The sequence below is a fragment of the Oryza sativa genome, chromosome 3 (assembly GCF_034140825.1).
Source record: "Oryza sativa Japonica Group chromosome 3, ASM3414082v1".
Taxonomy (NCBI): Eukaryota; Viridiplantae; Streptophyta; class Magnoliopsida; order Poales; family Poaceae; genus Oryza; species Oryza sativa.
In genome coordinates, this window is record NC_089037.1 from 10,913,734 (window position 1) to 10,940,859 (window position 27,126).

General features: G+C 41.0%; 2 protein-coding genes across 3 annotated transcripts; one reads left to right on the forward strand and one right to left on the reverse strand.

Annotated features, from left to right (window-relative positions):
- The first annotated feature begins 4,238 nt into the window (after positions 1-4,238).
- LOC9269659 (probable glycosyltransferase 5) lies at positions 4,239-5,958 on the forward strand. Its single transcript, XM_015775163.3, has one exon. It carries the CDS (start codon positions 4,374-4,376, stop codon positions 5,721-5,723), a length of 1,350 nt encoding a protein of 449 aa, XP_015630649.1. The 5' UTR covers positions 4,239-4,373; the 3' UTR covers positions 5,724-5,958.
- A 219-nt stretch (positions 5,959-6,177) lies between these two features.
- On the reverse strand, positions 6,178-23,922 carry LOC9268022 (uncharacterized). 2 transcript variants are annotated; one of them, XM_015775159.3, is made up of 23 exons: positions 23,692-23,922; positions 22,374-22,743; positions 21,463-21,614; positions 21,065-21,301; positions 20,609-20,718; positions 20,452-20,529; positions 20,257-20,363; positions 19,035-19,129; positions 18,833-18,957; positions 18,548-18,738; positions 18,317-18,392; positions 17,747-17,915; positions 15,850-15,920; positions 14,825-14,905; positions 14,681-14,751; positions 13,240-13,336; positions 12,785-12,844; positions 12,060-12,114; positions 11,572-11,969; positions 9,761-11,482; positions 7,697-8,272; positions 7,552-7,610; positions 6,178-6,743 (listed from the first exon to the last, which is right to left on the reverse strand). In XM_015775159.3, the coding sequence occupies exons 2-23, from the start codon at positions 22,727-22,729 to the stop codon at positions 6,548-6,550; spliced, it is 5,082 nt and encodes a 1,693-aa protein (XP_015630645.1). In that variant the 5' UTR covers positions 22,730-22,743; positions 23,692-23,922; the 3' UTR covers positions 6,178-6,547. The 2 variants fall into 2 exon arrangements, with proteins under 2 accessions (XP_015630645.1, XP_015630646.1); XM_015775160.3 differs by having other exon boundaries at positions 23,570-23,710.
- Between the last annotated feature and the right edge of the window lie 3,204 nt (positions 23,923-27,126).

Below are 27,126 nucleotides of genomic sequence, written 5' to 3' on the forward strand. Positions count from 1 at the left end.
GAAGAACAATGAAATAAGAGATACTTCATCCATCACAAAATAAGCAAATTAGAAGTAATACTGGAATGATACAACCTAATATCATGAATCTAGAGACATGCCATGTTCAAATTCCTAATATTACTCCATCCGTTCTAAAATATAATGGATTTTTGATGGATGCAACATTTTCTACTACTACAAATCTGAATATATCCATTTAAAATCCATTATATTTTGGGACGGAAAAAATAGGTTATGTCTATTCTAGTGCTAGATTTTGCTATATGTTAGAATGGACCGAGACAGAGAGTAGCACAATATTACATGCATATTAGCAGGGGAAAGAAACATATGCAACAGTTGCTTCAGTTTGATTCTTCTGAATATATGAATAGATAATATTTAATAGTGCAAAATGAATTGATTAAGAGCTACAAAGTTGAAAAGTTGTCTTTTCTACAAAAAAAATATAAATATAAATTTATATTAAAAATCATCATTTGGAAGCTTAAGAAAGCATGCCTACAATAAGTATTATTCGTGTTTGCTACAGTAGAACCAACACGAATAATAGTTCACTCACAAAATTAGCAGCGTGCAGTGCAGCCTGGCTGCCGAACAAACCCATATAACGAAAGAAGTGGGCCATGCATGTATAATATAATATTATTAAGACCAAATTTTCTCTATGATTTTTTTGGTGCGTTTGGTATAAACAAAAAATCCTAGCTTTTACAGGTGAGTACGATCAACCAGCTTGACTTGCTCCAAAAGCTCCAGTTGGAGAATGGCTTATATTGGCTTCATATGGGAAAGGATGATGAAGAGCTCCATAAGGTTGATAATTTTGTGTGTTGAAGCTTGGGAAACACCATATGGAATGAAATATTGTGGAAGTGTGGGATGTATTGAGAATGAGAAAAATGGTTGGGAAATTGTGATGGTGGTCGCTGAAAGTACTGCTTATTTTTGTCTTCTTGGTTATGAGGTGGAGAGTTTGAAGAGTTCAAAGCAAGGTGAGGAGTGATCCATGGCCAAGTTTGTAGCTAGAGTTTGTGAAATTTTTAGATTGGTGTGTTCCTTCTTGGGTTGTATATATTGAGCAAATGGTGGCAACGGTAAAAACCTAGTAGACTAGTATCTGTAGCCTTGTGGATGGGTAATACTCTACCCGTCCCAAAATATAACAACTTTTAGCCCTCAGGATTTGTCCTAAAATATAACAAATTCTCCACCAACATTCTCTTTCCAACCAATCACAACCCTCCACCATTCACTTTTTCCACCTACCTCCACTACTCATCCAATTACAATTCTCCACCACTCACTTCTACCTACTTTCTTAATAACCGTGTCCAATCCTAAAACTTCTTATATTTTGGGACGGAGGGAGGAGTTGTCTGCAACACTGGAGAGGCATTTGGCAAAAGACACTGAGAATTATTTTTATATTTTTGGTTAAATTAAGGTCCCGTTTGGCACAGCTCCAGCTGCTTATCTAGAGCTGGAGCTGTGTTAAACGGTACAGATTCTCTATTTTTTGGAGCAGAGTTAGCAGAGCTACTTCACAAATTTGTACTGCGGGGGTGGAGCTGGGTTTTTACTGCTCCACAGCTCCACTCCACCCAAAAAACCCACTACCCTTTAATTTTTTGATGTATTTACATAGAAATGCCGAACTACCCCTAAACTTCTCCTCCTCCCATCCTCGCATCATTTCCGGCGAGATCCGGCGGCAACTGGCGGCGTGGGGGCTGGCGGCGGCGTGCCGCCTGGGTGACGACGCGTGGGCTGACGGCATCGACGGCGACACAGGTGGCATGCGGCAGCAGCGTAGGCTGGGTGGTGGCGGCGCAGGGGGGACTGATGGCGGCGGCGGCGCGCGGGCTGACCGGTGGCGGGCGTCAGTAGTGGCGGTGCGCAGGCTGACGGCGGGGCGACGCCAGCCAAGTGTTCGACGAAATGACTACAAGAGACGTGGTGGTGTGGAGCTAACAAGTCTAGCCAAACACTTTCACACCCACCTCAGCTCCTATAGGAGCTATCTCCCACTGAAGTTGGAGTTTGGAGCTCTACCAAACGGGCCTGAGGAGAGAGAACATTTCACAAACACTTTTGCTGGTTTAGGCCGGCCCAGTTTCATGCTTGGGCTATGTCATTGGAAATTTTCGAGACAAAGTAACATCCTTACATGGGCTTTCACAAAGGCCCAGAATTTGTACATTAAAGAGGCCATAAGGAATAAGTTCATCTGAGGTCCCTTAAATTTACACCGAATCCGATTTTCGTCCTTAAACCTCAAAACCAGATACAACCGGTCCTTAAACTGTCAAGGTCCCTCGGAGATTTGGAAGACAGTTTTGGCTGACGTGGCGCTTACGTGGCTGGCTTGACTAGGTCTTCGTCCCACGTGGCATGGACGTGGCGCTTACATGGCAATTCTACATCGGAAAAATAATAAAACCGTGGGCCCACATATCAGTTAAAAAAATAATTTTAAAATGATAGGGCCCACGTGGGCTCCACATGTCAGCTTCACTCCTTCCCTCTCCCTTCTCTCTTCTTCCTCATCCTTGCTCCTCTCTTCTTCCCTCTCCTCCTCTCTCTCCCTTCTTCCTGGAAAGCGGACGGGCAAGTGGGCGGCGGAGCAAGCGAGCGAGGCGGGCTGTCCGAGCTCCGCCAGCGGCGGCGGCGTACACCTCCACCAGGATGCTCCTCAGTGCACGCTTCTTGAGGCTGTAAACGGCGGCAGGAGGAGGACAGTCGCCGCGGCTGCACAATCCGGCAGCTCAATAGCGGTCTCCGCCGTGACCGGCGGTGGGAGGAAGACCGACGCCGAAGCCACGAAAATCTGGCAGCTCACGGCGGTCTCCACCGCGGAGGCCATGGCCGGCGGCGGGAGGATCATCGTCGTGGCTGCACAAATCTGGCAGCTCAGCCGCGGGAGGCAGTGGCCTGCGGCGGGAGGAGGACCACCGCCGCGGCTGCACAAATCTCTCCGCCATGGCCACGCACACCGTCGTCATCGCCGGCCATCACGCCGCTCGTCGGAGGGCAGAAGTCGACGCGGTAGTTGGTGCCGGCGGGGCAGGTGATCAAGGTGTGCTGGTCTGGTCGTCCTTGGCGTAGCTGTAGGCGTCAGGGCATAGCCCCTTGAGGAACATGGAGTAGCTCGTCGGCGGGCATGTTATCACTAATCTTATTGCATAGGATCCTTTAGTGCTTGTTTAGTTTTTGGATCACGTCATGTGTTAGACATGCTGGTGCTACCAATGTGATATGTTCATGTTAGTGGCTTGCATGGATCGGCAAATTAGCTAGTTAGTTAGCTATGGCTTTGTGCTCTGCTAGTACTTGCATGTGTTGAATGAGCTGGTGGGCGGCTCGCCGGAGACGGAGCAGGACACAGCGCGCTGGCGCAGTCGCCCGTGACGCGCGGCCGCTGCCGTCGAAGGAGCAGCTCGTGCGCGGCTCGCCTGCTCCGTCACCCACCTGCCCATCCGCTCCCCTGGAAGGAGAGAGAGAGGAGATGGAAGAAGAGAGGAGTGAGGATGAGGAAGAAGAGAGAAGGGAGAGGGAAGGAGTGAGGCTGACATGTGGGGTCCATGTGGCCCCATCTTTTTTAAATTCTTTTTTTAACTGACATGTGGGCCCATGGTTTTTATTATTTTTTGGAGTAGAATTGCCACGTAAACGCTATATCAATATCACGTGAGACAAAGTTCTAGTCAAACCAACCACGTAAACGCCACGTCAGCCAAAACCGTTTTTCAAATCACCGAGGAATCTCGTTTGTACCTGTTTTAATAGTTTAGGGACTGGTTATATTTGGTTTTAGGGTTTAAGGACGAAAATCGGATTCGGTGTAAATTTAAGTGACCTCAGATGAAGTGTGCAACCTGGGAAGAAGGAATAACCCTACACAAATTTTGAGAAAATGCACATGGGCAATTAAAGCCTCTTAACCTAATTTGCATCGCCATCGAGATTTGGAACCCAAATCTTCCAGAAATTACCTGCTCAGTATTTTAACCCTATCACTGCCTGCCACGATCGTGATCACTCGATCGGTCGACACGATCCCAATGGTGTATTTTTAACCCATACATGCCTGCACCGCAGGATTCCTCTCTTGGGTTGACGGCTGCCACAAGATCGACGGCTGAGATGCAGCGATGACACGTTCGTTTGCACCGTTCGTCGTGCGCTCACGACTGCTACTTAGCCAGCAAATTTTGCCTACTACTAGTACTAATATATATACAACCACTTGCGATGCGACCGGCAACTTGCAACTTGCAAGGTGGAACGTTGCAGCTCACGCTCGATCGCTCGCCGGCCGGACGGCACGTCGGCCTTTGTGTCACCCAGCTAGCTAGCCATCGCGCGCGATGATGGAGAAGCACGGTGGCAAGGTGACGTCTGACCGGCGAGCCGGCCGCCGGCAGCACGGCCAACGCTGTTCGGCGAGCGACGCCGCCCCTCTCGTCGTCGTCGTGATCCTCATCGTCGCCGCGCTGTTCCTCATCCTCGGCCCGACCGGCTCCTCCAGCTTCACCGTGCCGCGGATCCGCGTCGTGTTCAACGAACCCGTCCACGTCGCGGTGGCGGCTCCGCCTCCGCCTCCGCCGCCGGCGCAGATGCAAGCCGGCGCCAACGCGAGCAGCGAGGAGGATAGTGGCCTCCCGCCGCCGCGGCAGCTGACGGACCCGCCCTACTCGCTGGGGCGCACCATCCTGGGCTACGACGCGCGGCGTTCGGCGTGGCTGGCGGCGCACCCGGAGTTCCCGGCGCGCGTGGCGCCCGCGGGGCGGCCGCGCGTGCTGGTGGTGACCGGGTCGGCGCCGGCGCGGTGCCCCGACCCGGACGGCGACCACCTGCTTCTGCGCGCGTTCAAGAACAAGGTGGACTACTGCCGCATTCACGGCCTCGACGTGTTCTACAACACGGCGTTCCTGGACGCGGAGATGTCGGGGTTCTGGGCGAAGCTGCCGCTGCTGCGGATGCTGATGGTGGCGCACCCGGAGGCGGAGCTGATCTGGTGGGTGGACTCCGACGCGGTGTTCACCGACATGCTGTTCGAGATCCCATGGGAGCGGTACGCGGTGCACAACCTCGTGCTCCATGGCTGGGAGGCCAAGGTGTTCGACGAGAAGAGCTGGATCGGCGTCAACACCGGCAGCTTCCTCATCCGCAACTGCCAGTGGTCGCTCGACCTGCTCGACGCGTGGGCGCCCATGGGGCCGCGCGGGCCGGTGCGAGACAGGTACGGCGAGCTCTTCGCCGAGGAGCTCTCCGGCCGGCCGCCGTTCGAGGCCGACGACCAGTCGGCGCTCATCTACCTTCTGGTCACGCAACGGCAGAGGTGGGGGGACAAGGTGTTCATCGAGAGCTCCTACGACCTCAACGGGTTCTGGGAGGGCATCGTGGACAAGTACGAGGAGCTGCGGCGGGCGGGGCGCGACGACGGCCGGTGGCCGTTCGTCACGCACTTCGTCGGGTGCAAGCCGTGCCGGAGGTACGCCGACAGCTACCCGGCGGAGCGGTGCCGGCGCGGCATGGAGCGCGCGTTCAACTTCGCGGACGACCAAATACTGAAGCTGTACGGGTTCGCGCACGAGTCGCTGAATACCACGGCCGTGCGGCGCGTCAGGAACGAGACCGGCGAGCCGCTAGACGCCGGCGACGAGGAGCTCGGCCGGTTGCTGCACCCCACGTTCAGAGCCGCAAGGCCCACGTAGACGATGACTACCCCTGTCTCTCAGGAAATTTCCTCGTTTCTCACGGTTGACCATGTTTTCCTGGAGTTTTTGTCCTCGGTGTTTCTGTTTTTTGGGGTTGACGCTCGTGAGTGCTCAATTCCAGATTAGTTCTGATCCAAATATTACTCCTGTACAATCATCGCTTTGTAAGTGCCATAGTATTTCGGCTATCTGAAAGGTAACACTGATAAAGGGATAATCGCTTTTAACTGTAGATGCAAGTTTGGTTTCCAGTTTTTTCGATTGTTTGTTTGACCCAACAGAATCGAGACTCGTGGATGAGCGGTTAAAAAAAACAGCTTTCTTGAAACCCGGATTTGTTTTTGTGCGCAAAAGACTGTTCCCTCCGCTATTCTCCCGTGGGAGAAACGAGATTTTGTATAAAGCGACGAAGAATATCATCCAATGTAACACCTGAAATTGGAGTGCATAATAAAGACGATAAACATTTTATCATTTTTATTGATGATTTACGGGGTCTATACACAACGAATAACACGGTAGTGCATTTTACACTACCAGCTTTATCTCTAACAAGGCCCTTGATGTTCCTTTTGTCGAATCGGTAATTGATTTTTCTTCACGAAGATCTAATGATCAGAAGCGTTAGTTAAGATCAACTTGTGCAAGCAAAACAATGCATTAAATAGTGTTAAGCTGTTGAGCATCTTGAAAACTACTTTAGTATTCCTCTAACAAAATTTTCCGCAGTAACACCTGTAGAATCATACTGTGGCTGCGAGGCAAATTCTGCTTGCACAAAAAGAAGCCTGTTAACTGGGCACTAACCATCAAGCACCACTCTACAATGATGAAAAGGTTTGTTCGATCCAATCAGATAGCCTCCGAATTTTTTTGGTCATATCAGTGCTCTTTGAGAAATAAGACTGGGCATTTGCAAGCATCACAGTCGCATCATGTCGAATAGCTTCCAGAGTTCTGTAGTAATTGTTCTCAAGCCTTATCCTAATCACCTCAATGGAAAACTGGACAGGAAACCTAGGTGTGTAGAGAAAAAGAACTCCTAAGATGATGGGAAAATTTGCTAAATAGACCATATATACATAAAATGCCAATATAATGCAACCAAAATCAGTCATTGGACTAACATATAATGCAACCAAAACTATTCAAATAAACAAGTACTCCCTCTATCCCAAAATATGGCTACATTCGAATAAGTGAAATTAAATGGGGGATGGTTTTGATTGGTTGAGATTAGGAAGTACGGGGTGTAAATAAGAGATGTTTGTGATTAGTTGAGATGAGGGGTAGGTGGAGAAAGTACTACTATATATTTTAACAAAATTTTAATGTTTAAGTAGCTATATTTTGGGATGGAGAGAATACTAGTCATCCACCCTATGATTTTATGAGCATATATGAATAAAAAAAACTAAAGGCAAGCATATGTAAAAGAAAAGCTAAATCTATGGTTAATGCTCATTATCAGACTTGTCACCATAAAAAGAAACTCTCTATGCACAAAATATATGTTTTGGACATCATCATGGTCTAAAAATACAATTTCCACCACCAACTTCTATTATAACATAATTTTCAAGATATGTACGAATATGGTTTTTGAGGACTTATATAACATGCAGTTTTATAGGACTTACAAATATTATCTTAAAAGGTAGTGAAATAGGAGTACAAAACAGAGTGGTTTGGTGAAATAAATAGTGGTGGTTTCTAGCAAAGGACGATTTACCATTAGAAATCAAAATTTTCACTTTTATTGATGAACACAAGATTCATACACGCACATATCAGCAACAAATGCATCAATCAATAGAAGAATTACCTGTTAATGAAATCTGATTTCTCTGCAACACTGTTCAACTTCAGAACGCCATAGCGATCCTGTAAAACCTCAATAATTTATTGTTGGAGGTCAAAACAACAAAAATTGGGTAGCAAAAGAATGTAAAATTGATAAAGAATTCCACCTGATTTCTGTGAGACAATTCGAGTAAGTTGTCCAACTCTGATAGCAATTTGTCCTTTATACCAAGATCAATGTGTGGATGTTTCCATGGGACCCACAGATTACCAGTATCATGGAGTTCCCAGGGGCTATGTGGGTGATCAGAACCATCATTCTTATACTGGATAACATATTTCTCCCATGGACTCTCAGGAAAATCAAGTGATTTAGGTTTTACGGCTGATACCCTTCCTTCCCACCAACTTCCTCCTTCCTCTAACTCATTCCTCCACCAAACTTTGCACTTATCTCTGTTAGTCCAGTTCCGATCAATAGAAGCCTCAAACCGTGTTCTTTCCACAAGAAAATCTGGAAAATTAACTAGCTCTGGCAAGGTGATCATAAATGTTCTGCCAAATCCTCTTGAAGTATCATCAATAAATTCAATAGTTAATTTACAGCAGCTTTCACCAGACCCTCTGAATGTAGTGTAATCTAGACCTTGAATCTTGCAAAGTTCTACATCTTTAAGTCCTTTGATCCGATTCCATGGGCAATCATCCAATTGCCGAGATCCTTTAAGATATTCTTCATGGCCCTACAAAAATAGCAAGCACAAAAAGAAGAATCATAAGTAAAGACAAATGCACATTTACATGCATACGCAGGTGCATCCACTACCCTATTCATCACTGAAAGTGCTTGAAGATTTGTGCAAGAATAAGGTGGGAGGCTAATTTGAGTTTTAGAAGTTTGTGTGAATCTTAAGGTATATTTGACATTGATAACGACAGTGCATGTGGAGAACATGTTTGGGAGTTTGGACAAGTCCAGATAAAAAACCTTCAAAATTTTAAGCGTCAATTTCTATTGAATATTGTGATTCGATATGTGAAAACCATGTGTAATTTGCTTCAGAACATATTATAATAAGAATTACTGGTCAAAGTTGAATTTTAGAGACGTCAGTTTCCAAAATGTTATCATGGCTAGATGGAGTGCTTTTCTAGGAGTGACTTGTACAGGTACTCCACTAATTTTAATACTTGATGTCCATTTTTCCCTCACCATCAAATCAACCATCCTATTAGTGTGGGTGGAAAGTAAGAAAAGTGCAAAGTTTATGTTATAAATACTACATTGATACATTCAAATATGTGTCCTCTAAAATGAGTGCGATGGAATGTTAAAAACTTTGGTCTCAAATACTTGCAAAAATATTAAGTTTGACATGTGAAAATATAGTTAGTAAAATTTGTTACTGAAAGTTCTTTCATATCAATATCTTAATATCAATAGTTTGTCCCTCCGGTTCCATATTTCTTTGACATTTTGGACAATGACACGGTCTTCAAAATATATCTTTGACAATATTTTTCTATTATAATATATACAATAAATAAATACTTTTTTACTTTTATTATAGTACTTTGGTCTTGTTCGTTTCTCCAACAAGACGGAGATGAAATTTTGGATACTCGTGGCACGCTTTTCAAACTGCTAAACAGTGTGTTTCGTGTGAAAACTTTCTATATGTAAGTTGCTCTAAAATGTTAGATTAATCCATTTTTCAAGTTTGTAATAATTAAAACTCAATTAATCACACGTTATTACCACCTCGTTTTACGTGAAACACTTAATCTTTATCTTCATCTTCATCTTCAGAAGATTCAAACACCACCTTTGTAAGACAAATCTACATATGTTGTTCTAGTGCTTGTAAACTACTTCCTCCGTTTCAGGTTATAAGACTTTCTAGCATTGCCCACATTCATATAGATGTTAATGAATCTAGACACACTTGTCTAGATTCATTAACATCTATATGAATGTGGGCAATGCTAGAAAGTCTTATAACCTGAAACGGAGGTAGTAGATATTTTTAAAGTTTATTGATAGTCAAAGTTATAGAAGTTAGACCTTAATCTTGTCCAAAATGTCAAGAATTATGGAACCAGGGGGATTAAAATGACTTTAAAGGTGTGTATCGGGGACAGCACTAATGTCCTAGATGAAAAGTAAAAATATGGACGTAGTACGCATCATACTTTTTGCAAGTATAATAAAGTACGAAAAACTACATTACCTGCCTCAAGTACATAACCTCATCACCAAGTTGAGGAATATAACGGTAGCTATCTTCATGCTCTAGCAACATCAGCCATGAATACTTCATGGATACCTGCTTCCTTTTCTCCAATAGATGTGTACCAGGAAAGTTAGAACTCTCTCTTTTGTTCCTAGTAGACCTCAAACCAACAGTTTTCGAGTTTGATTTCCACATGACATCACGCACATCTGTAACAATACGCCTCCCACTAGTTGATGCTTCATGGGAACTATAAGAATTTTTAGCTTGAGTGGTATCATCAGTGTATGCATATGACCTCCTCGCGCTTCTTCGCAAAGTAGCACTATCAGGTTTAACAGGACTGTAATCTGTAGGTTGATAACCGTCATCATCATTGGATACGGAAGTGCTCTCCCCATTTCCATATGCATCTGAATCCAAATTTTTCTTGTGCTTATTTGTCTTTGATCTTTTGTAAACTGCACTATATGTCTTTGCAGGATCTAAGTGCCACTTTTTTGAATCATCCAGACTAGTGCTTTTATCTGTGCGTTCCGGCAAACTTTTCGACACAGTAAGGATGCCATCATTCGTATGTTGATTAAGGGCAGAACCCTCATCATGCAGCATATGACCTTTATCATGTTCAGAGTTCATGTCATTCCCTACTGCAGTAGTAATTCTTGATTTGTCTGATGAACCTGCTCCATCTGCAAAGCTTCTTGATCTGAATTTCAGCTTCAAGGATATAGTCTGGGGAGTACTATGGACTTGTTGGTCATGTTCCCCTTCATATCCTTCATCTACATGAGCATTATTATCACTGGCTATCCTTTCTTTGTCCAGCAAATTATCCTCACTACAATCATCAATTTTGTGGTTTTCCAGATTTACTGCATGTTGAATCTCTTGTGAATTCAGTTCAAACGTTTGCTGGATTTCATCACCATTGAGCATCTTCTTACTATCTGGTTGGTCAACATTCTGTGGAACAGAATTATTTGAAGTAGGCCATGTGTCTCCGGCTGAAGAGTCGCCAAACTTGAATCGCTTAGAAGACCGCACCTTTACCTCACCCCATTTGATTGTGCTGTTATTGTGAAGAGCAGAAACATCATGTGGATCAGAGATCTCAGTTTGCACTCCATCTGTTAGTTCAGCCTTTAATGCAGAGGAAGATCCCGGCTCAAAATTTGGTTTGGTCTCAACTGCTTCACGATTGGTTGGAGAAAGAGCCAACCCTTCTCTATCCTGAGTAGAGCACTCTGTTTTTCTGTTTCCCATAGTAAATTGAACTTTTAAATCACGGCGCGGTATCCTAAGGACCAGCTTCCTATTACTTCCAGAGTTTCCATGAGTTTCAGTGAACTGAGAAGGTTGTGTAACATCATCTAAGTCATACCTGGAATTACTCTCTCTACCAAGTCTTAGCTGGCCATTCCATGCTAAATGTTCAGCTTCTGTGCTTTCTGTGTTCAGCTCACTGTCTGAGAAACTGCTCTCAGAGTCATCTTCATCCTCTTCTGTTGAAGCTCCAATTTTTGAGAGAAAACTGAGGGCATTGCGAGCAGCACGTCTCTGAGGCCGCAATCCCTTAGATTTGGGGGATTTTTTCCTTTTGCTTGAACGATCATTCCTAGACTTCCTGCTTTTATGTGGCCTTGACACTTGAGGCACATCACGCTCGTCAAAATTTCTTTTCTTAACTCGACGACCAGATGAAGTAACCACACCCCCCTGTCGAAGATACAATGAAAAGGTAAACAAGTCAAAAATCAGAAGGTGGCATAAAAGAGGAAGGAATGATCACGATTGTTGCCTCTTACATCTGATTTTTTCTTTTTTCTTCTCGATCTGCGGAGAGCGCTATCAGTAAGGTTATCCCCATCAATTTCTCCACTTGAGTACGAAGCACCAGATGAATCACCATTCAAAGCCTCATGTTCCCCTTCACTAGAATGCTCATCCAGGCCATCGTACTCAGAATCAGTATCATCTGAAATAACCTCATTTTCTGGTTCAAGCTCAATGAAGTCTGTTATCTCTGGAAGTGGTTCCCACCTATCTGGATCAATAACTGGGATGATTTGATATTCACCAGTGGTTGCATTGTAAGTGGGACCGACAGCAAAATTCACGGAGGGAGGTCGCCACTCAATACCCAGGGTACCTAACCGTCGTTTCTGGTACATACTCTGGAAGGGCTCTGGATAGGGTATCATACCTGCAATCAACAAATCATAAGTACAAGTATACAAGTGGCTAGAAGCCTCTACTTATACTAGGCTAGAAGGATGGCATACAATGTACATACCAGAGTCACACAGAAGGTCTTGCATATTTCTCCTATAAGGTGCAAGCTGTGTTTCCTGGATTAATGAAGGAAAAAGCATAAAGAAAACCAACATAGGTCATGATGCACTTTGTGAACCAATAAAAGGCAGCTTGACACAGGTTAAGAATAACCAGAGTTCAGTAGCTTCTGGAGTTGTTTGTTTAGTAATGTTTCGATATTTCCTTAGCCTTGCAAAAGTTCACTAGATTGAACCCTTTGTGGGGTTACTATTGAATAGATTTTTTTTTAATGCACTACATCTACTATGAAAAGAAACATTAATTAACTACATGACAATAATGTTGTGGATACCATGTTTACTCAAAGAGAGAATAGATGCAGAATTGCAGATACCTCAGACTAAACAGATTGTAGTAAGCAACAAAAGCGATCCAAAACATCCTGCTTAATTAAATACTTCACTAAAAGGTAAAATGTGTATACTATGAAAAAAATCATAATGACGAATTTCTTCAAAGCAAGATTCATATTGTTGATTGCAATTCCATTCATCTGTTAGATATTCAGGACAAAGTAAATGAAAATTACAAATTTAAAAGAAACCCCCAAAGCATATTACATGATGAATTAGAATGTAACAGTTAATCACACAAATTGAAAAGATCATTATATATAGCAAAGAAACTAAACAAGTCAGTTAGCTAATGCTTAAGCTAGGACACTATTCATAACTTTGAACAAACCTGATCAATAACATTTCCATTCGTGTCTTGGATAAGAGGCCGGTAGTCTCCAAGGAAGAACTGTTGAAAACATATAAATAGTATCATTAAATACATAAAAATATTTTCCCAAAATGAGGGGAGATCTGAGCAAAAATATCTGGGTACAATCATGCAAACTCTCAACTTGAGCTGCCTTATGAGGTTCTCATAGACCAGGTTTAGGGCCACAGCCACAAGGATAGACAATTATGTGAGTAAAACTTAGGGCCTAATAGTGGAAGTCACATTCTCATACATGAGCGAACAAAATAACATACTCAAACTAATGCCAAAGAGAAAAACTCAATCCCCACGGCTAATCCAATGGTTCATCTCATCACAAGGACGGGGCAGTTTACATGATTGCACCCAAACATTGGTTTACACCAGGTATTCCCTACAATAACTCGAAAGTTGGGTAACAATATTTGTACCTGATCATATTTCGCATCCTTCTGCGACTCTCCCTGCCCTGTACCAATAATGAATATTTGTCCAATTTCATCGGAGAGAATCAGTGATGTCCCATCCCTGAATGGTCCAGCATAATATTAAGAACATAAAAAAATAAATAATTTAGATTAATCAACAATACAAGTAATTGATCAAAGTTCTCTTTTCCATTTTAAATGGTCCTGATGTTTCTAAGTTAATATATCACATACTAGCATAATAAATAACTAAATTCAACAGCTCTAGTAAGTCTAGTGGAGTATTAATATTGACAGGGTGATAGTCGCCTTAATCTTTTTTAAAAAAAAAACGTTGGAGTGCAGAACATCTAGAAGGAAAAATAATACCAATATAATGTTTATATTCTCTTTGAGTTGTGTCCAAAATGAGTATAAGCTACTCCTTCCATCCTAAACTATAGCAGCATCTAGCATTCAAAATCCCAAAATATTGCAACTTCTCCACCTACATTCTCTTTTCAACCAATCACAACCTGCTCCCATTTAATTCCTCCACCTACTTTCTCTTCTCAAACCAATCACAACCTTCTCCCATTTAATTCTACCTATTTCCTTAATAAACATGTCCAACCTCAAAAGTTCTTATATTTTGGAAGAGATAAATGTCCAGATAACATAGGTACATCGTCAAACCAATAGTCTATGTATCAAACTAACCAGGCATTTAAAAACAAATGTTTACAAGTGCAAATAATTGACTGATCCAAACTAATTGTTCTGCCCATTATGGCATTATCAGTTAATTTTAAGTCGGAGATACCAAATCATCTTTACAGTTATAATCAGGATCTGCGCTAGATTATGAAACATGCCCTTTCTCAAGATCTAAAACAGCAAAACCACAAGACTAAATGGAACAGTAAGAAATTTAGGATCAATACTAGTTATATTTAGAAAGAAAAAGGGAATGAACAACCCCAATTGCATATAATAACACCTTAGCCCAAGTTTACTGTACAGGTTTACCAGCCAAGTGGTGGGTTTAGTTCCACATGGATAGCCCCATTTCATACTTTAGTTAGAGTTGCACATAAACCTTGAAGAACCAATCGCACCAACCAGGTTAACCATTTTAGGCAAAGCAGGGACAGAAGATGAACATGTCGCAATGTCAGTATAGTGCTACAGATGGATGTACCTTGGGTTACAAGTGAGCACTTCAGTGGAAGATAATTTTGACTTTTAACCAGATCAAAAAAGATGAATACGATGGCTAAAGTATCACAGTATTCAACAAAGAGATTTGAGGAACACAATGAGATTGAACAACAAAATCAACAAAAATATTTCTACGCAAACTCAAGATTCCTAAATAGTGAGATGAATAGATGACAGTGCTACTTAATAGATTTGAGAAAAATAAAAGGATGATGCTGTGAAGAAATTCTACAGTGACACTTACGGTGAGAACTTCCCATCAACTAACTTGAAATGCCCAGTTTCATATATCTGTACAGGCTTCCCTTCCCAAATCTGGATAGAGAAAAACAGATGTTCAGCCTGGAAGATTGTGATAAGAATAGAAAAAATCTGGCAAGAAACTTACATCCCATATGATTGTCTTTCCATCATACCCAGCACTCATAGCTATACGGGGGTTGAATGGATGCACATCAAGAACAAATGTCTGTTGAGAATGAGGGTGGTCAAATTTCATAAGAGAACATAACTCTAGGCAAGGGTCACAGCTTTTGTGAAAAATTGAAGTTGAAAGAAAAAAAACACAAATAAAAATGAAAGAGAATGCAGATCATGGCATTGCAACAGAACAGAACTGCAACAAAACAGAGCAGACAGATCACTGATTCATTCAAGCAGTTTAATACATAGATTCACTCATGGAATTCATGCAAATTTTAGTGGGACCACACCAGAAATCTTGTTTCCATTCAAAGAGAGCTCATTACCCAGAAAAATAAAATAAAAAGGATAAGTGACAACACAGGTCCAACAAGCTTCAATCATGGCAAGAGAAAAATGGTTATATATGTGAGAATACAACAGATTAAACTGAACTGTAGCTGCTGGGTAAAAATACTGCCAATAATCGAACGATGAAATGGCTATGAAATAAATTGGGTTAAAAATAACTCGAAACACGCTAAGGTAAAAGATGATATTACCAACGCTTAATACTAAACTGCTCAATGGAATTTGCAACATGAAGCAACACTCAGTGATTTCATTATTCAAGAACTATGAGAAAAATGATTAAGTATTGAATCGCAGAGAAACAAGAATTGGCAGGTTGCATTCTCATACTGTCCTGTTCTTAAAAAAAAAAATCTTTGTAAAAGATTTACATCTCCAAAGCTACCATATCCATGTTTCTTGTTTCAGTAATGTTTTGTATGCCTTTCAGTCCATGCTCTTGCCAGGATGCTAGCACACTTACAAAAAAAGTATGAATAGTTACAATTGTACTCCACGAACATGTGAATAGCATGCTAAGTTGCTAACTCAAAGAGTTACAATTATAAGTGATGAAAATAACATGAATGAAAGCTCTATGACTGTTAATTTGCAATAATGTCAATAATTTAAAAAACATAATGCATGTCATATGCTTACTGATTCTTTATGCCCAATCAATGAATGTACCAAGCTCCCATCAGAAGCATTCCAAACACAAATTCTGCAATCTGCGGGACATAATACATATTTAAGGGAAATGAATACAGATGATAACAAAAATAGAAAAGGAGACTATGCAAAAAAATGGAAAGAACAGTTTATCCTAAGTCTTTAGATGGATGCCCCAAACTGCAAAACATGGAGTGAGGCAACCATGGAGGCTTCTACATGCTAGGTACTCTAAACCAATTATCAATTTCATCATATCGGTCCCTGAGGTTAACAACTTTGAGCTAATAATAAAAATAATAAAGAGAATTATGCTACTAAGCGTCTCTCTATTTTTCAAATGAGCAATAGCTACTGCAATCACAAAAGCATAATAACCTCTAAGTTTATAATTCACATGGTGGAAAATTTCCATCAGTTGGCAATAATGGTAAGACACAAGTAGGGGTGGGCGTTCGGTCTGACCGAAAAATTCGGTTCGGTTCTTCGGTCTTTTGGAAAATTCGGTCTTCAGGATCACAAGACCGATCGGTCTTCCAAAAAACTCAAGACCGAGCATTTCGGTCTTCGGTTAGTTCGGTTCGGTCTCGGTCATGACCGAACTCACCAGAAAAAATAATCGCAAAAAAATTTTGAAGTACAAGATCGATAAAAATGCAACTCCGATGAAAGGGCTAAAATATGATGATGCCACCAAGTAGCAAGTAGAGCATGATATGGAAAAAAAGGCAAATCAAGCAAATAAAACTTGGATCCCATCGATGTCAACCACTCCAGATCCCATCCATCTCTCCCTCGTCGCTATTCCCGCGGGCCGCATCTCCCAAGTCCCAACAGCCTCCTACCGCCATCGAAGCTCTCAGGTCGCCGAGGGGAGGACAGGGAGGTGAGCAGGAGAGGGAAGGTGAAGCGGTCCGGTTGGGGGCGGACGGCGCGGCCACGGAGGAAGCGAGAGCCGAGAAGAGCGGAAGCGGGGAGCGACTCGTGCGCCGTGGGGGCATGGGGAGTTGTGGGCGAACTGATTTTTCTTTTTCCGATACTCGATCGTGGGGACTGGGACTGGGACTGGGAGGATGAGGTCATGACTGGTGGCTGTGGTAGCCGGATGGATGGGGAGTTGGTTTTTGCTATACGTGATGAGGAATTGGGCCTAGTGGGCTGAGATGTCATGTGTTATTGGGCCACTGATAAATTTCGGTTTTTTCGGTCAATTCAGTTAACCGAGTCATGAAACCGAATTGACCGAAATAAATTCGGTTAGTTGGAAGCACAGACCGAATTTTTCGGTCTCGGTTATTTCGGTTCGGTCTTTTTCTGCCCACCCCTAGACACAAGGTCCCTAACACAAATGTCTTGCACTAGACAGGATGCAGGGGAAAATAATCACCATAAGTCATTGATGATTGTGGAACAACTGAGCATTGAGTTCAATCAATTCACTGATACTAAAGGATGAGGCATCAATCGACCTAGTTAGACTGTTGAGGGCCTTACTGGCATGCACACATCTCACATCTTCATTACTACTTAATAGCTAGTTAGCTACTATGAGGTTTAGGATTGAAAGCAACATTTAAAAAAATGAGGCTGATTTAATGCTCAAATCAAAATGGCTCTCCCGATTGAACCTATTTATTTATCAGTTTTCATTTGATATGGCCATGATTTAATATTAACTCATGGCTTGTTTGGACATAATACCTTCCTATATAATTAAGTAACTGCAATTAATTTGGAGATATGCAATGACTTCCTCAACACTAATATGTCACTTTAACAACTCAAATATCATGGCATGCAAATATGTAAGCCAAAACAAAAGAAGCAAAATGTCATATTGGTATGATTGCAATGAAAAAGATATAAAGGAATAAACAAAAGATACCCATGATAGCAGCAAGCACAAAGCGGTTATCCAAACTCCAAACAATCATATTAACACCACGAGGAGTAGGCTGGTATCTTTGACGTGGACCACCGCGAGGTGGTTGAGGAGCCATTGGAGGTGGAGGAACTTTAAGATGGTAAGCTCGTGTCCAACGTCCAACCTTTCCCTGGATCAACACCAATAACATGTCATGAAAAAAAATATTTTTGAATGGAAGTATAGAGAAAGAGCACTAAAGATGTCTGCATTTCCACAGTACAGATTAGCAACCAATAAACGTGCCTTACCCAGTATGTGTGGTACAATATTACAGTTGGTTGCTAAGGCAGGTAGATTGTACACTGGCCAACCCTTACTAAACAACCTCTAACACTAGCAATTCATCATGTGAAACAATGAAAATACACGGTGATCGCATAAGAAAACAAAATGGGCAATTATTCAGCAAGCGTTTCATATACCGTAGCAATGGACAGAACAGGCAGTTATGCAAATCACAATATAACTGTTAATCTAAAAACACTTTTTCAGGAGCGAAATCAAGAGATCTAGATCACACGAGCTTACATGTGATCTCCGAGATCGTGGAACCCAGATAATTGCACTGCCATCACGGGAGCAGGTGACAATATTATGTGTGAACCTAGCAAAAGCAGAAAATTTCAGCTGAAGTGAAACCGTTGAAACCAAAAAGGCACAATTTGCACAATAGGTAAGATAACTGAAGGAGCTAAAGACATTAACACAATAAACATGTATAAGGAACAAGCAGACCATAAATAAGAGTAAAATACTGACCAGGAGTTTCTTAGCTTAAGATTATTTTCTTCCTTAATGGTGTGAGTGGTGTCAACTGAAAAGGACCTAGAAGCCACCGCACACCCACTAAACTGCACATAGTTTACATCATTTTCATGGCCAGACAATAGATCCATCTCATGATTCGGCTGGTCATGTTCCTCAGAAGAACTCTTGCAAGCATTCCATACCTGCAATCAACATTTCTAATGAAAAAGGGCAATTCACCTATTGATTTTAAAATCAGTAGTTCACTAGTGGACGACAACAAAATAAATAATATACCCTTGCAAAGGTGTCTGAGCTACCAGTAACAAATACAGTTCCATTCGCATTGAACGCACAACATAAGATTTGGTGATTCGTTGGTTGAACTTGAACAGCACTAGAAGATGCATCACCACCCTTGCCTGGCATAAACACCACATGATTGAATTAACTAGATATAGGCATTACCCATGCAATGGACATGCTTCAATAAACTAACCAGGGGCAACATCTGGAGGTTTTGGTATATATATACGTGGAGATTGTTGAGATTGTCTGGCATCCCAAATCCTGCATGTCCCATCATCTGATGATCTGCACACCAATATTGTGTACAAAATTGAGAGAAAAATAGCAAGCAAATAACAAATTGCAAGATCAAGGGTACATACAGCAAACAAGATAAGGCTATATCACAAGAATATATATGGAATAAACATATTGTAATAAATCTGACATGCATAAGCATTCTTCATGGTATGAAAATCGCACTTATGAGATCTGCAGCGTTCAAAAAGAAAGTTACATTTACATTAAAGAAAAATCACATGATACACCATGGGGTGTACCATTTCCTTTATTAGGAAATGGCATACTAGTGTCCACTAGAACAGTTACATAATTCACATAGGTATTAGTAACTTTAGTTGCTATGTGCACAAATAAGTAGGACTGAACAAATTAAGTTCACTCACATACTCTGGAATAGATAAGTCTTCATATATCGCCTGTGATATACTCCCTCCGTTTCAGGTTATAAGACGTTTTGACTTTGGTTAAAGTCAAACTACTTTAAGTTTGACTAACTCTATGGAAAAAAGTAGTAATATTTACAACACCAGCATAGTTTCATTAAATCAATAATTGAATAAATTTTCATAATATATTAGTCTTGGGTTAAAATTACTACTTTTTTCTACAAAATTAGTCAAACTTAGAGTAGTTTGACTTTGACCAAAGTCAAAACGTCTTATAACCTGAAACGGAGGGAGTAGTAAACAACTTACAGATATATCTCTGCAGTTTCCTTTTAGTGTGTACATAAGTAGTTTGGTGTCTCAGACAAGCTTCAGGTTTGGCTAAGGCTACATTCGTTTCTCTGGCTTGGGAACTCATTCCCTCCGCACGGAAAACGGAGCGGTCCATTAGCACGTGATTAATTAAGTATTAGCTAATTTTTTTTCAAAAATGGATCAATATGATTTTTTAAGCAATTTTCATATAGAAACTTTTTTGCAAAAAAAAAGTAAAGTTTAGCAGTTTGAAAAGCGTGCACGTGGAATACGAGGGAGAGGGGTTGGGAACAAAGAGCAACGAACACAGCCTAAAGCAGATTGAACACCGAATTGTATACCATAGACTGATGACAAGTTTATCCTTTCAGTTTATGCTTTTATGAAAATACTATAGAATAAAGTATTCAGAAAGATACGAGCACTCACGACAACAGCTGGAAAGCAGCACCGGGCCTTGGACTAAATGCAATGGCGGTTACAACCCCTGTATGCCCCTTCAGCACTGAGATAGGCAGGCCATCAGGTATACGCCACTACATTAGTGAGTAGTAAACAGAGTCATTAACAGGAAAGGAAGAAAGATATTATCACAGTTATTGAGAAAGCATACAATGAACTTACAACTCTAATAATGAAATCATTGGATGAAGATGCTACCACAGCATTATTGGAACTCACTGCGAGGTCAGTAATATCACCCTTAATTCGAAAAAAAAGGGCAGTAAGTTTTCTGATGAAAGGTTGTAAATGTTATTATGTTACAATAAGCAAAACTTACTTCATGACCTCGGCAGCTAGCCAGACAAAATGCTGTTTCCATTGCCCAAATTTTAACAAGGCGATCATCAGAACCAGTAATAACATAACGTCCCGTTCGATCAAAAGTAGCTGCAGAAACAGAAACAATCTCAGTCTGAAAAAACAATAGAGCAGATAAAAGAGAGAAAATGTAAAAAACAACAAGGTATGATGGTCTAGAACAAATTAACAAAAGGACAAGGCAGTAGCTACATTTGTTGAAGATATAGGGATAAGTCCTTTAGTAATGTTGCATAATTTAGCAAATTGTAAAGTTAATATCAGTAACCATTTTGCTGAATAGACCGTGGCAGTATGGCGCATATGGTCACTGTAGATACTCAAAACAACAACCATGGAATGATGTATCCACGGAAAAATATTCAAATAACTTATTCAAGCATTATGTGTTAAGAAAAAAGAAAGACCAACAGACCACAATACACAGCATTTTGATGTCCCCTTAATCTCTTTATAATCTGCATCTTTTCAACAAGGGTCGATGGCTTCGCAATGGCATAGCATGACGCGCGTACAGACGGAGCTCGGCGATGTTTAGTGAAACCGCCAATCTCTCTCAGACTTAAACCGCGAACTTGATCGGCTTGTATGTGTGGCCAACGGAGATAACGCAACAGCTTGGGATTTTCCTTTTCTTGCCTGCTTGTATCAGCTGAAGGATCCAAGATTTCTCATAAGCAGTTCAGCACATAGCAATTATAACAGCGAAAATGTACATAACATAAATCAAACTAGCGAAACTAGGAACACAAGGTTGGGTAGAAATGAAATTATAAACAGCTCATCGGGACTAGAAGAACATAGTGTACATACATGCAAGAAGGGAGAAGGAACTTGATCCAAGAAGCGTTGGGACATCAGCAGCATTTGGAGAAACCCCTCCAACCAAGCCATGTGGGTGGCAAGAACTAAAAATCAGCTGCTTTAAAAGCTTTACCAAGTGGTCTTTACCAATGTGGGGGTATCTACAAAATGAGCAGCATAAACAAAAGTATGTGAAATGCTCAGTGTCATGTGATCATTGAGAAAATAAAGCAGATAATAACTGGTCTGCCACGGCAAGGGACAGTTGTATGTGTTTGTTCATCTGTTATGCTCAAATTATATCCTAACACATTAACAAACTAGCAGCAGTTTAAGAAACATAAAGCTTCATCAGTTCAATATTTGTCCCAAAAATACGAAAACGTTGTATGTTCACCTTCTATGTTATACAATGCAACCTTTGCAGAATACAGGTTTGAGAACATAAAGTTTAATCAACTCTAGGTAAGTTACACAAACACTGAAAAACATACTAGTATTCTTTCTGTTCACTCCCATTGTGAAATGTTATATATGTAATACCATTACAAAAAATCTGACGTTTCAGAAATAGTATGATTCATCAGCTCTAGAATCTAGACTAGCACACCAGGGAAGAGTGATGAAGTATGAACTCCACAGGAGAAGACAAATGGATACAATACCAGATATTTTTCAATTGTTTCCCAATTTTACTCTAAGAAACTGAGAAGCATCTCCAGTTCACTACAGGCATAATATTATTTTTATGTGCTCCGAGCAGAATGAACCTCTAGTTTCTTGCGTCATAAAAATCCTTAATTAACAATAATTAATATAATAGCACAAAACTGGTCTGGAAATTTTCACTTTGAATTCCAGACCTCAACATCCTGATGATCTTTCAGAACCAACATTGGAATGAACGGATAAATAGTTACCTCTCAACTAACTTTAGGTATCCCAAAGGGAGTGATATGCCATCATCATTTTCTTCACCGCTATGAAAACCACCTCGTGAATACCAAGCATGATATCTTCTAGGTAGCAGCTGATGTTCAAGGAGCTCATTGCAGAGTTCTCCAACAGTCCGCTTAAATGGACCATGTGATAAAAAATGCATGATGAGAAAGTAAACTTCCCTCATATCAACATCAACATCAGCCTCAGGTGGAACATCTGTTGCTACCACTGGATTGACAGAATTAACCTTCTCAAGTTCCTGACTTGGAAAATCCAGGGGCACCATACTAATGGAGGCCGCATTACCAGAAGGTTGGTGTTTTCTAAGAGCCATGTATACAGCACCAACTGAAGTGGGAAATAATAACAAATAAGCATATACAAGCTTTAATTACTGAACAATTATGAAAATCCACATGTCAGAAAGGAGCTTAACAAATAAAGAGGTAATGAAAATGTAAGAATATATTGAAGGACATGAAACATGGAGAAATAAGACTTCTAAATATTACACCAATAACATGTTTTAGACCGATACAGCTGAATTAACTTTTCTAGTGAAGTAATATGATTGAACTTAGTTACTAGCAATAGGTTCAGATGCAGCCACTCAACAGATCCAATAAGGGTTTTAGCTTTGAGGGATCATGGTATAACCCAATTATAATGTTTAGTTGGGGACCCTGACGCTCTTTTCCTTTTTCGATTAGCCTTGCGTTGGTGATGGATCAAAATCTATCTATTCCACGAAGTGTGGAGTTAGATCTGATGGCACAATCATCCTCTAGTTCCTCATCAAGCCATACACACTATTAGTTCTCTCATCACTAAAACCCTAAGTTCCAGAGCATCAGAAAACCAAGCAGATACAACATTCAAACCAGGCAATCATGTATATCATCCACCAAAGCCCCAACGACTACGAACCCACCAAGGTCATATCCAAAACTATGACAGCGAACACCCCCCCCCCCTATACACACACACACACACACAAAGTCCTCAACCCTAGCCGTAGTACCCGCCAAATTCGTCGCAATTCTCTGCAAATCGGGGTTCTAGAACGTTTCCGACGACCGCCACAACCGGCATCACCACATCCTCCGCACACAAACGAGCAACAGAGAGCCCTTGTGGGGGAACAAAATCAAAATAAGCCGACATTACAACGAACCTAATCAAATCCGCGACTAACTGGGCGGATTAGGGCACCTCGAGAAGGAAGGACACGATCTCCCGCAGCGAAAACCACACCAGCAACAGCAATCCAGGCAAGCTACGTTAGGGCATCCGTACCAGCGCCAGAGGAGGAATCAGCCCGGATGCATCGCCCGTCCGTCCTCTCCCCCCCACACGCCGGCCCAGCGGAGACGAGGAGGGCGGGGTCCCCCGCCGCCTCCGAGGTCGCCGCGGCGTCGGTGCCCGCGCGCGCGCTTCCTCCTCGGGCGGTGGCGAAGGGAGGTGGGCTCGGCGGCGACGGGCTCGCGCGGGGGGTTGGGCCAAGGGGAGGAGAGGAGAGAGAGGGACGAGGGAGATGGGAGAGAAGGGGGGAGGGGGTGCGGTGCGGAAGGGGATCCCCTCTCTGCGCTCGGACTACAGTGTTTTGTGTTACGCCGGATGCGGCCCTCTCCACCGTCCGATCAAGCCCCACCGCAACATCGAAGGCTAATAGATGCGGTGCTTTTATTACTGAAATTTTTACATTTGGACCCTTTCGAGAAAATTTCAGGTTTTCTAATGGCTTGTTTTAGTACGGCACAGGACTATGTCAAATATGGTCCAAGCTATATATTGGGACGGAGTAAATATGAAGTAAACTGATATAAAATCAATAATAAGTACATACCATGTATGTCATAATTTACATGCTTACATAATAATGGGCCGAATGAGAAAAAATAATAATGGGCCGAATGAGAAAAAAGAATATGATGGTATGTGGGACTAACATGGACCGAATTGATTTCGGTATTTTTACATAAATGGAATAAAGTTTAAGGTATAAATATGGTCTTTTAATCCTTACGAGGTGTTGCGTAGAAATAACGATAGCTATTAAATGTAATTGATTATAGGAACATAGTATTTATTTGTGTAGATTAGTGTGTCAACTTAGAAAATAGTGTGATGGCATGTAATCCTTAGGAGTATGCATATTAGTAGTTCATGTGGTATAGTGTTTTTAAGACTTTATAAATATATTGAATAATATTTTACAAAATATAATTTTGACGAGAATAATTGTTGCATTTAAAAAAATGCGAGCTTTTTTAAACATGTTATGGGCATGTTTGAAAGTGTTGATGGATAATAGATGAAACTGAGTTCATGGTGATTATTCGATGGTCGAAATGAATGTATTAAATATTAGAAAGATGATAGGTTGATTTAAAAGGATTTTTCTAATAAATGTTGAGAGAAAGTGTTTGCAAAAACCACACCGTTTAAGATTTTGGGAAGTGTGCTTGCGGTAATATGGTGACCATAATAATAAAAAATAGTCATATGCCTTGTTGGTTAGTTGTAAAAAAAAAAGAATCCCATGGTGCTACTATTCCAGGTTCCTTTGGAAGATGGGATTTTGTAGGATTTTCAAAGGACTAAAATCCCATATGAACTATTCCTGCATGCTCCTTTGGATTGTAGGATTGGACTAGCAAATTTTCCTATGGCACCATTCCTTTCCTCCACCTTTTGAAGTATTTCAAACATGAGCTCAAACCACATGTTTTGATTTCCTTTGGGAAGTCAAGGCACCTTTTCTCTTCATCTATTCTCTCAACTCTAATCTGATAATATTTCTCCTCTAAAAAATCATGCAAGTTTCCTATGGTGTATCCAAACAACATGTTTGATTAATTCATTTATTTTTCAATTCCTATAAGATTGCTCGTGTCATGACATTCGATTCCTGCATTTTTTCCCATTCCTAAGTATTTATTAGTGATATACTGTAGATTTATATTGTTGTATGATTAAGTAACCGGTACAAATACATGCCTTAAAAAGATTCAAGACAAATGTTAAGCACTAAATTTGGGTAAATCCAAATGATGGATTGCTATACATGCAAAATGGACTAAAGGCACATTACTAATGTCATTTTAGATATTGCCATGATATGTAATAAATAATAATAAAATAAGAAAGTTTGACTGGAGACTTGTTGAAAACAAGAAGTACTTGTGACAAAAGGAAGTATTTATTGGTATAACTAATTGATACCCTACGATGTGTTGTGCGATACGTGGATGAATGCATGTTATACATAATATAAATAGTAAATGTATATGTTTAAATAATGCAAAAATGATGTGGAGATAATGATTTGACATCGTTTGCATATTGAGTTCTAAAAATACAACAAAAATGTAAATTATGTGTCATGTTTGCATGATATTTAAAATACTCAAGACAATAATTGCTAATGGGTGATGATGTGGCACACTTGTATGTGATTTAAAATACTCAAGATAATAATTACTAGTGAATGATGATATAACACACTTACATATTGAGCTTTAGAAGTTAGTGGACAACAATTTTATTGTAAGATAGAATAACTGATAAATCATAAAACCCAGTAAACATGGAGGGGTGAATTGAGTGATTAACAAGTCTCTGAAATAAGCTAGAACAATATAGCAAAGAACAAACCAAGGCTACCTTTCGCTGAAGAAAGTGGATACCAGCTAGTAGGTGACCAAATACAATATGATTTTCGTACTACCTCCATGGCTCCGTCCCATATAAATTGTATTTATAGGTTGTTTAACATATATTAAGGTTTAAGAAAAAAAATACTATGATGTCCCTTATTAAATGGTGTATAGGTGAGAGTGGAAGAGTAGTTGAGGATAAAATACGGAGAAATTTAAATAAGAAGTGATTAATGGGACCATTAGTACTCTATTGTGATAATTATTTTAGGACAAATTCAAATCCTAAAAATACAATTATTATGTGAGAGAGGTAGTAGTTTTTTTTTTAACTACGCAAGAGAGTTGTGTGTTATTTGATCAAGTGGTGGAAAATAAAGTACAAAAGGTCAAGATGGAAGTAAGTTTGCAAGTCCTTTTGCCTCAGCCAAGCACCCAAGGAAGCCTTCACGAGAGATGGATCGCAGGACTAGAACTAGATAGATGCTAGGTGTTGTCCCATTTAAAACGCAACCACACCCTTCACCCTTGCACACGTAGTTCCCATGTAACGAGAGTGACAAGAGTATGAAAACCCTTTCTGAGTTTGTCAAGTTTGTCTGGGACTTGCTTAGCAGCGCCACACCATCAGGTAGAGAAATAGCAGTATCCAGGCGAGATGTCAACAACACAAAAACCACTCAACTGATAAATGCTCCCTTCGTTTCATATTATAAAACTTTCTAGCATTACTCACATTCACATAGATGTTAATGAATTTAGACGCATATATATGTTTAGATTCATTAACATATATATGAATGTGGGCAATGCTAGAAAATCTTATAATATAAAACGGAGGAAGTATCAATTATAGGCATTGACCCCCCCAAAAAAGTATTGTGTTTTTCTTAACCACATTATCCTTAAATTTAGCTAGCTCAGACTTTGCATAATCCATAGCAGGTCCTTACAGAAATGCCAGATGCTACAGCACCTTTCGTTCTCAACGGCACATTGTATTCAGGAGTCATATTTATGCAACTTAGGCCAAGTTAATGTCACAGAATGCCTGAACTTGTGAGCTCCAGAA

Coding starts and splice junctions, on each gene's coding strand:
- LOC9269659 (XM_015775163.3), top strand. CDS start 4,374: ATGATGGAGAAGCACGGTGGCAAGGTGACGTCTGACCGGCGAGCCGGC.
- LOC9268022 (XM_015775159.3), bottom strand. CDS start 22,729: ATGGCTCTTAGAAAACACCAACCTTCTGGTAATGCGGCCTCCATTAGT. Junction 11,483..11,571: donor GAAAAAAGAAAAAATCAGAT/GTAAGAGGCAAC, acceptor TATCTTCGACAG/GGGGGTGTGGTTACTTCATC. Junction 8,273..9,760: donor AGGTTATGTACTTGAGGCAG/GTAATGTAGTTT, acceptor CTATTTTTGTAG/GGCCATGAAGAATATCTTAA.